This window comes from Pantherophis guttatus, chromosome 3 (assembly GCF_059756535.1).
Source record: "Pantherophis guttatus breed Tessera chromosome 3, ASM5975653v1, whole genome shotgun sequence".
Classification (NCBI taxonomy): Eukaryota; Metazoa; Chordata; class Lepidosauria; order Squamata; family Colubridae; genus Pantherophis; species Pantherophis guttatus.
Genome location: NC_142065.1, coordinates 58,405,227 through 58,416,154, shown reverse-complemented (window position 1 = coordinate 58,416,154; position 10,928 = coordinate 58,405,227). Strand labels below are relative to the sequence as shown.

The 10,928-nt window shown below is 36.9% G+C and overlaps 1 protein-coding gene across 1 annotated transcript; it reads right to left on the bottom strand.

The window, feature by feature from the left end:
• Positions 1–2,623: 2,623 nt before the first annotated feature.
• Positions 2,624–5,571, bottom strand: DYNLT4 (dynein light chain Tctex-type 4). The gene is made up of 2 exons (XM_034414970.3): positions 5,486–5,571; positions 2,624–3,448 (listed from the first exon to the last, which is right to left on the bottom strand). The coding sequence occupies exon 2, from the start codon at positions 3,381–3,383 to the stop codon at positions 2,727–2,729; it is 657 nt and encodes a 218-aa protein (XP_034270861.2). The 5' UTR covers positions 3,384–3,448; positions 5,486–5,571; the 3' UTR covers positions 2,624–2,726.
• Between the last annotated feature and the right edge of the window lie 5,357 nt (positions 5,572–10,928).

Below are 10,928 nucleotides of genomic sequence, written 5' to 3'. Positions count from 1 at the left end.
GTAAACACACTGGAGATTCTTGTCCCCTTTCTGGATAATTTTTATTTTAACATTCTTTACATATGCAATTTACAAAACAACCTTCAAACTTAAAAAATAGTAAAGAAGCAAGCTCGAATGCAATTATGAAAAGGAAAAATTCTTACATTTAATACTGATCAATAGGCACTGATTTACTAATACACAAATATAATCAGTACAATATGGTATTGTAAAATATATCAAAATCTCTGCCATGGAAACAGATAGCTGCATCCTTTGATCAGTAGAAAATTCTATATTTTCTAAAACAGATCACACATTTTGGAGTCAAATTATTCTCCAAAGCACCAGAAGGCAGGAAATGGTTGGAAACTAATTAAAGAGAGAAGCAACCTGGAATTAAGGAGAAACTTCCTAACAGGACAATTAACCAGTGGAACAACTTGCCTTCAGAAATCGTGGGCACTCCATCACTGGATGTTTTTAAGAAGAGACTAGACAGTCAATTATCTGAAATGGTATAGGTTCTCCTGCTTGAGCAGGGGGCTGGACTAGAAGACCTCCAAGGTCCCTTCCAGCTTATTCTATTTATTCATTTCTGATAACCACTCAATATCTGAAATAATGGTTCCAATTTCTCAATATGATTCTTTTAGTCACCCTCCATTCTTGGTACAATCATAATTCCTGATGAACAGATTCTAAAGCTTAGTACAACATCACAACAACATCTTTTATCATATGAAGATTTTCCAGTAAAATCTACATATGTACATTATTTTTTTTTTCTTTTTTGTTCAATCATGTGCAACATTCAAACTGCCTGGACAAGTCCCTGCAATTTTCTTGGCAAGTTTTAGAGAAGTGGTTTGCCATTGCCTCCTTCCCACGTCAGAGAATGTGACTAGCCCAAGGTCAGCCAGCTGGCTTCGTGCCCAATTCAGGATTAGAACTCAAGCTTTCCCATTTTCAAATGAACACATGGTCATATCCCTTGGGTTAATAAAACCTCACATTTTTACACCTCCAGCACCAAAAACCTGATGTCCAACCTTTCAGATATTTGAAAGATACTTTGAGATACTTACATCCTTTACTAATTTCTTTTTATGCTTTACTGTCATCTGAGTAGAGTGGAGCTATTTGGGTATCTTTACTGAATAACCAGAATAGTTTTTTATACAATTTATACTTTGCAACTCAAAAGGCAGATATTATAGACTTAGAATATCTGATGGGTTCTGGCTTTAATGTAGAATGTTAATATTTTTATCAGTATTTATCACTCAATTGTGTGTTTGAAATAACGCCTGACAAACTGTGCACAGTACCTACATTCTAATATGCAATGCAAACTATTCTATCAACGGAGAATTAAAACAACTTCTAGCAATAGCAAAGATATTTTAAGCAATTGTAGGTGTTTAAGTTCTGTGAAAATAAACATTAGATTTAATTAAGTTTAATTACTTTAAATAATTTAATTATAGTTAGAAGATAAGAGGCTGTGACGAGCCTTTCATAGGAAATTATGCCAAGGGCAAGTTGATAGCATGAACTGGTCTTCTATATAAGGTCTGAGATGAAAAAGGGAGGTGTTTTTTTATGGTAAAGTGGTCTCAGCTCTTGTAGACTTACAGATTAAAATGCACTATCAGTTAGAATGGAAAGCAGTACAATGGCAAGGCAGAAACTTACTGCCTTTTTTGGTAACATTTCTTGGTAACTAAAATCCCTTCCCAGTACTAGAACAGGATTGGATACATACCTGCAATTATTAAAGTTAAAGACAATGTTAGATTGGCTAATATTGGTATTCTATTTTGCCTGTTCAGGCATTTCTTTCAATAGTCTATCAAGTGGATTGAAGTAATTTTATGTATGTATGTAGAGTAATCCCCATATGACATCTTCAGCATTACATTCAGCATGTTCATTTCTAGTTGATAAATGCTAATAGTTTGGACATCACTACCCCCCATTTAGCAAAGTTGGCAGAGATGACAAATTCATATTTGATGCATAGCTTTCCCTAAATTAGTGTTCACCCAATGTGTTAAAGCATAACTGCCATTATTATTAACATTTGGTTATATTGTACTTTATCATTCAAAGAAGTAAAGCTAATCAGTTAAAATATAATTTCAAGAGTTAAGTCAAGAATGTGTTCAGGTTTCCCCACGTTTGAGTTTACAGGATTAGGTTTTTGACCTCAATGGAAAAAAATTACATTGACATAGGATGCAGTGAGAAGAAAATGTGCTTCTATGTCTCAAACATTCTCAAGGTTTTTAAAAATCTTGGTGCATGCAGAGGCCTTTTGATATTTTGGTCTTTCACTTGCAATATATGTCTCAAATCCAGCAAATACTTATATAGCTATATTTTGGGCACCTTTAGCATAACCTGCTTTTGAAAGATCCTCTTTGTTCAAGGAAGAGCAATGGGTTTATTTTTTTTTTAAAGGAAGTTACATAATCTTTTGTACAAGCAAAGGCATAAGTAATACTGTAGATCCAAACAATTCTAACTGCCAATTGAACAAAAGAATTCTTAAGGAAATGTGTTGACCACTGGGGCAGATTTCTTAGTTTTATCTTTTGATGCTCTATGGTTTTAGCACATATATTTTGCACCGTATGTTGTTACTTTAAACTATGTCCAGATACATCCCCAGTTCTGACTGATCTTAATCTCTAGCAAGATAAAATTAGGAGAGGGAAGTTAATCTTTAGGAGCTGTATTCATTCATAATATAATCCATGAACTGTGACTACAGCAAAAAGCGATGAATTTGTGAAAGTGGCTGAAGCAAAGCTATCATTCTCCACATCCCAGAGGGACCGACTAGCAATGTGCAACCCTTGGTTGGCCAGCTGGCCCAGAAAGACATTACACACAAGTTTGTAGCGTGGTGGGGTTAGATCTTTGACCCTGCTCCTGACAAGCTCTGACAGGTTTTGAACCAACTGCCCACTATTTGCAGGATTGTATTTGACATCACTGAAGAAGCTGGCCAGAACGGACTCAAGAATCTGCTGTGTGCGCGAGGAATTAAATCTGCAATCTTTATCTGGCTGGGTCTTGTAGGTGTTCTCATAGTGTATCTCCTGAATGGGTTCGAAGAGTGGTAGCCCAGAAAAACTCACTCGACCACAATGCATCCAGGGCCCAATAGAAAGGCGCCTTCCTCCAGCAGCCAATGAATTTCTCCTACTCGAAAATGGGGCATTGAGGATGCTCATAATGGAGCTTCTCCGGGATGGTGGGAAGGGGGCTTTCCCTTCAATACTCTGCAGAGGCAGTAATGGTCTAGGTGCCATATCTGTAGGCTGGGAGCTCTGGTGGAGAGGTAGTGATCCTTTCTTTGGATGGGTGGAATCACTATCTTCTGAAGCCATTGCCTAATTGAATGTTTTCTGGGATGTTGCCAGAGGCCAATCTACCATACATCAGCAGTAAAATCCTCGAAAAGAAAAGAGTCACACAGTTACAAGTAATTCCTTGCTGGAACCTATTTTCCTAGCACCCATTCTTCTTTGTATATATATATTCTTAATTATATTAAATGTAGTAGACTTCTTTTGTGGAATTTTTTTTTTGCTATAAATTTATTAATAAAACTGAAGGGATTATTGTTACATCTTCTCCTATTATTTACTTATTTATTATTAGCCACCCAACTCCAGTGGACTGAATATTTTGAAAAGAGCTCCAGATAAAGCAAATATGCTTCCCAAAATCTTGATTTTATTTTCATATATAAAATTTACATTACAAAATGAAATTATGTAATATACTGATTTATTCATATATATGTTCTTTTATACTATCTTGGTAATTCTTGGTGTTCTAATTCTCTATCGCCTGCCTGCCTGCCTGCCTATCATTATCATCTACATCTATCTACCTATCTATCATCTAGCTATCGAATTAGAATACGGTTAGATTTATATTATTTCATTTTTCAAAGAAATATAGCCCCCCCCAAAAGAGTATGATTTCCATGTTTAAATATTCCAAAATATTTAAATATTTCAAAATTCCTTTTCTCTTCATGTGGTTTTCTTAGCCCAATAATATTGCTCTTCAATTGCCTACAATCATGTGTTTACATAGATTTCAAGGACTAGATCTGCCTCTCATTTTAGCCCCTCACTGCCTCTTTCCTATTTTCTCCTTTCAGCCTCTTTGTTCTATATCTTTGTTGTCATTGTATTACAGGTTCTATGCATCTATATCAACAATCCCCGTGACTCCAAATGTATCTGAAGAATGTTTATGATTAAAAAATCAAACAAGCCTGGAATAAATAGGCTAATGCTAAAAATCATAAAGTCAGTGAGAGAAGAATAAATCAGCCAAATATTTGAGGAGCTTCCTTTAATTATTTTTTGTTCAAATTGCAAAACAGTTGATAAAAGCCAAGAATGCATCATCACTCTTGTAGTAATAAACATCATTGCCATATAGAAATTAGTAAAGTCTTAATGTTGCCAATATTCTTAAAAATTCAATTTTAAATTATTCTAAAGACTAATATTTATAACAATATTGGAATAAAACTTTTAAATATTCTGTTTTCTTGTAGATAGAATGGGTTAAGAATTTGAATAAATTCTATTGATACTATGAATTCAAGTATTTTTTTGCAATTAGGGAATATTATCTTGATCACCTAATGCAAATTATTGTATTTTTAAATTGTTCTCAATGCTTTTATATTCAATAATTGGAACTGATAAATAATAATAAAGGATTATTTTCCACTCTAGTTTATTTAGTAGGAATTTTTCAAAATATCTTCTCTGTTCCTTATTTATCTACCCATTTTAGCCTAGAATCACTAACCTGCATTTTGTAGCCAGCATGCTTTCTCTTTCTCTGTTTTTAAACATTCTTTGAATGGGTGAAAAAAGTTGCATGCAATCTATATGACTGTTGTTTGAATCAACAATGAAATTATTAAAACTTCCTTGGTGATAATGCATTAAGATTAATTGATCATACAGGCACAAGTATATGAATTCTATAGCACACAAGAAAATCAGTAACAGAATAGCTGGGTGCTAGTACCCTCTTGTTTTCCGAGGCACATTTTTCCAAGAGAAAAGTCTTGGAAGGTCTTCCCCATTGTTCTGAATGCATTGTTCTGAAGCTATGGAAAGCTGAGTTTGTGTCCCTTCTTTCTTCCTTCAGGGGAAATCTCTAGCTAAGTCTATGTAAGGCTAAAAGAAGGTCGACCAGTTTGCAGCTCAATATGCTGTGTGAACCTAGGCAATGTAGTTAGTTTGTTAGTCTTTCTCAGGAATACAAGTTGTTTGCTTAGTACATAGTGGAACTATGATTCAGCTAATCATAGATTAGTATGGTATGCAAGCATAATCTTATTCTAGCTGCTTCCTGTGATCTAATTATTTATATTGTATTTTTGGCTGCTAACCATCTTGAGTAGCCTATGGATAGAAAGGCAGTGTATATACTAAAATAATAAGTAACATACCTGGAAGCAATATAGACTAGAGGCTAGTAGGCTTCCTGGCAGGTGAGGTTTGCTGGATCTAAGACCTACAGCAGATTGCAAAGGCTTTTAATACTGTTATCTTGTTAAAGCTTGCTCAGGCTTGTTGCACAAACCTGCTGGAGCCCTTACTACCCTGTCTTAATAAGTTTCTCCCTTGTCCATGGTAAATCATTGGCTCTTTGAAGTGACAGTTCAATGGGAAAGCCATCCAAAGGACTGCAGTAGGGCTGGGCAACCTGCCATCCGAAATGTGTGGTCCCCATGGAGACAGTATCATGTACATTATTTTTGTACAGACTGGTGTGCGTGAAGAGGAACGTTAATGCCTCTCTGCATCTTGATGGCTTCTGAGTTCCAGTAAAAGGATCTGGATCTGGACAAGTGACTCTTTAAGGACTAGTTCAAACTAAAGAGTCCCCTTTCAACAGGCTTCCCTGGAATCATTTATATTACCTCAAAGTTTGTCTTCTGATTTTGAAGCAGTATTTTCGTAGCTGTAGAAAGTTGATGAGCCAAACCAGATTTAATGTGCACATGTCCTTATATAGGCATTCTCTTAACTGTTAGTTTACTTTAAAAAAAAAAAGCAAAATATGGCCACAAGTTTGTGAAATGTATCCTTTGTTTAAGTGGATTTTCCAGTTTTATAAACTAGAAGGGATGTATTTTGATAGTGCAGCTTTAACTACTCAGTGAGTTTTATTGGTAATATTCTTTTCAGATTAACCCAATTAGTTTATGAGCTTAATAGATTCTTTTAAAATGATCAATATATTTGTATAAGATTTGTAACAAAAGTCAAAATGCCAAAAGCTTAGAAAAAATAGTGGAAATTATCCAAAGAATACTTTGTAGAAATTTTGGGGCTGCAGTTTCCAATTTTACCAATCAATTCTGGGTAATGCTTGAAGTTGCAGGAGGCTTAAAGTATGGAGATGTCAGGCACGATTCCAATTAAAAATTTATTGCTCATGCCTATGCACTGGAATCCACTCAACTAATGGTTTGTACTGTTTTGGTACTAGATAAGGTAAACAAAATTAAAGAGGAATTGGACATTGTCCATTTGTGGGTATGTAGAGATTCTAGTCTGATTTCTCTTTTGACTCTGCCTCCAGGTTCTGTCACTCCTCCTACAGGATGGATTGAAACTACATTCCAAGGTTTATCTATGACGTGGTCACTCCTTTGTTTTCAGTACCAGAACTTGCTTAGAAGCTTGTTATTTATGTACAGCTACAATTTACTGAAGATTGATGAGAAACATTTTCTGGCAAAATTTTTAGAAACATCATTTTATATATTTCTTATATTTTCAAATATTAACCGAGGATATGATTATTGGAATGCCACTGCCTTACCTTAATGTTGCTTTCTGAATTGTCCTGAGTTGTTAAATAGTCTTCCTTACTGCTTGTTAACAGACTTTATCCATTCCAGACTGCCTTTTCTTGCAGTTTTTAAATCCAGTTTCAAGCCCTCCATCTGGTTGTCAAAACATTTTTATGCTGATTGTTCTGCATTTTCACAATCATCTTTCTATTCACTCAAATATTCACTTTTTATTCCGGTTCATCCTAATTCTACTAATTTTAAACACCTGTCTTTCTGGCCCCATATAACCACTCCTCCCTCCTTAACAATTTACTGCCTTGAATATATCCCACTTAGCCATCAGTTTCCTAATCTGTTTAGCTGAAACTCATTTCTGCATTTCTCTGCTGAAAGCGTTATTTTATTTCTGACACACCTTTGTTTGGCTACCTTTTGCATACCATATTTGGAGACCTTCTATCCTAGGAGAGAAAGATTCAAGAAATTATGTGTTTATTTTATAGTGAAACATTTTTGTTGCTATGTGACACAGGGTTTCTCCAAGTATATCATTTCCCTTTTAACTCTCTGCAGTCATTGTGTGTTTAGAGAAATGGTATATCAAGATCCTCTGATAAGAGCAGACCAATTTCAATGTAGACGTTTCAGAACCAGTTTCCAGCTTTGTATATCACTGTAAGGGCTGGATTACACAATATGCTGAGCCAAAATGTGGTTTGATTGAATTTGATTTAGAATTTTCACAAACCCACCCTGTGTAGTTTGTAAGCAATGGTTTATGGCTTAGTAAAATGTATAGATCAATTGCAATTTATTCAATAAACAACGTTTAAATAAAGTCCAGTTTAACATTTGCAGATTTTATTCATGTGAAACCTTAAGAGAAGGGTACAACATAAAGACAAGGATAGTATCAAGATAAAAGGGTTAGAATCAAGAGCATGTGAAGTGTTAGTATCAGGAGTGAAATGCTCCCGGTTCGGACCGGCTCGGGCGAGTAGGTAGCGAAGGCGGCGGGCAGTTCGGAGAACCGGTAGCAAAAATCCCTGCCCCCGCTCCCCATGCCCAGCTGAGCTGCGCAATCATCAGAGCCTTTTTTTTTCTTTTAAATGGCTCTGACCAGCCAAACTCTGATGATCCCAGCTCAGTTGCCTGCTAATCAGGCAACTCAGCTTGGATCGTCAGAGCCATGTAAAAAAAAAAAACTTTTTCCCTTTTAAATGGCTCTGCCTGCTAATCGGTAGCAAAAATCCCTCCCCTTCCCCCCCTCAGCTTGCTTACTTTAGCTGCTGGTCGCAACGCCTTGCTGTAATCCCTGAATTGATTGCATCAGCAAGCAACTGAATCTCTGCCTGCAATCAAGCAGGCAGGGAGTTGTGGACTTCCACTCCCAGAATTCCTCAGCCAGCAAAGCAAACCTGGCTGAGGAATTCTGGGAGTTGAAGTCTACAAGTCTTAAAGTTGCCAAGGTTGGAGACCCCTGTTCAATTGGGTAAGTTTTTTTCCACTTTGGGAGCTTTAAAAAAATAGTTAATTGGGTTTTTTTTTAGTTGTTCTTTTTTTAGACTTAGCCATTTAAAGTTTAGGAAGTTTTAAATTTAGCTGCTTTTATATAAAAATAAAAATAAATAAAAATAAAATAATATTTGTGCAGCTTTCTGAGATTTAGTGTGTTTCTGTAGTTTTTCATTCTAACTACACAAACACACAAAATCTCACAAAGTTGTGTATAGAATTTTGTGTGTGTAAAGTTGAAAGTTGGTTTTTTGGGCTTTTTGTGGCTCTGTGAGATTCCTGCTTGTTGCAGGGGCCATTTTGGGTCTAGCACAGCTGCTTTTACATTGTGGGTGAGCCAGTTGTGTTGTGTTGTGTTTTGTAGGTTAAAAAAGGGCAAAGAAGTGACATTGACTTGGCCACGCCCACCTGACCAATATGCCACGCCCTCCCAGTCACCTTACCACCAAGCCCCACCCACCTTACCACCCCGCCCACAGAACCGGCAGCAAATTTTTTTAGATTTCACCCCTGGTTAGTATCACTTTATAATGCCTAGGTATGATCACACTAGGAGTATTGCAATTTTCGTCACTACAATATAAAAAAGACATTGAGATTCTAAAATAAGTGCAGAGAAGAGCAACAAAGATGATTAGTGGACTGGAGGCTAAATTATACGAAGAGTGGTTGCAGGGAATGGGTATGTCTAATTTAATGAAAAGATGGACTGGGGTAACATGATAGCAGTGTTCCATCACTGTTCCAATATCTAAAGGGCTGCCATGAAGAAGAGGGAGATAACCAACCCTATTTCCCCGAAAATAAGACATCCCCTGATAATAAGCCCAATTGGGCTTTTGAGCGCATGTGCTAAAATAAGCCTCTCCCCAAAAATAAGCCCTCCCCGAACATATTTAAACATAGAGCTGGAAATCAGGTAAGACTGCAAGAGGAGCCCCATCTTGCTCCACACATCCCAAAATAACAAGACCTCCCCGAAAATAAGGCCAAGTGCTTATTTTGGGGTACAAACAAATATAAGACAGGGTCTTATTTTTGGGGAAACACGGTATTTTGCAAAGCACCTGAAGGCAGCACAAAAAGCAATGGATGGAAGCTAACCAAGGAGAGAACCAGCCCAGAAATAAGGAGAAATTTCCTGCCCTCAGTGACTCAATTTGCCTTCAGAAGTTGTGGGTGCTCCATCAGTGGATGTTTTTAAGAAGAGATTGGACAGCCATTTGTCTAGAATGGGATAGGGTCTCCTGCTTGAACAGGGATTTAGACTAGAAAACCTCCAAGGTACCGTCAAACTCTTATTCTGGTAGCAATAGGCCAAGGAAGAGTTTGGTATTCTGTTTCTGCAACAGTTCTTTCTTCTAAGTTGAACAGATCTGGAAACAAATATGACAGCATAGCTTTCATTAAGGAATGAAACATCAAGATTTCACTACAAATGTTTGCAACTGACATATAGTTCAACATGTATGTATTCAAAATACAAGGCTAACTCCGTGATTACTGCTTGCTGCTTACTACATAAAGTATTCCAGTAGTATCTTTGGTTGCTACCCTCTTTTAGCAGAGCCAGTTTTCAGCCATTATTGTACTAGACAGGTACGCTGACAGTGATTTGATATTTCAAAATGTTTCCTGGATATTTCTTTTTAGACAAAAGAAATGCAAGGATGGCAGGGTGTGTGCATCTAACTATGATCATGTAATTCTTTCCAATTAATCTGAACTGATTTCTTCACAAACATAAGAAACTCATTTTGACAGGTGTTAGCATTTAATTACCAGGTACAGTTGTATTTATTGAATTGCATTGTACAGCTTGCTCTTGGGAAAAATTGTCTTTTAATTGGGATTTGATTAGCCAACAGAATCAACTAAAGGCAAGTAAAATGTGAAGTTTAATTAAGGAGTTGTCAGTAACAGGAGAGCTTGCTCAGTCTTATATTTTTTCAAATACAAAGCCAGTGCATGACAGGTCTTTAGCTAACCAAGGAGAGGGTTAGATTACAAAGAAGCAAAGAACTGTAATAATATATTCTCATATGACTTTCATCTGGCTGTTGGCTAAATTCCACCAGATCGGTTTACTTTCATAGTTGGAATAAGCCAAGGCATTTTCCAGTGAGCAGAGATTAAGGGAAACAACCTACTGGAAATTCATACAATTATCAGAGGTAGTTTCATAAGATGGTGTTTTATTCTGCACAGTACATTGAAGTGAGCAGCAAACTGGAAATGAGATGAGCAATGTTGTTTAACAAGGATATTTATTCACGATCCTACCAGTTGTAATTTTTATAAGGAGAAAAGAACTCAAGAACAGACCTGCTGCAATAAATCCCTAGCCCCGTGATGGCGAACCTATGGCACGCATGCCACAGGTGGCACGTGGAGCCATATCTATGGGCACGCAAGTGTTGCCCTAGCTCAGTTCCAACATACATGCACGCGCTGGCCAGCTGATTTTCGGGTCTCCCGGTCCCACCAGAAGTGGGGAAACGGGCCGTTTCCGGCCTCTGAAGGGCCTCTGGGGTGTGGGGAAGGCCATTTTTGCCCTCCCCAGGCTCCTAGA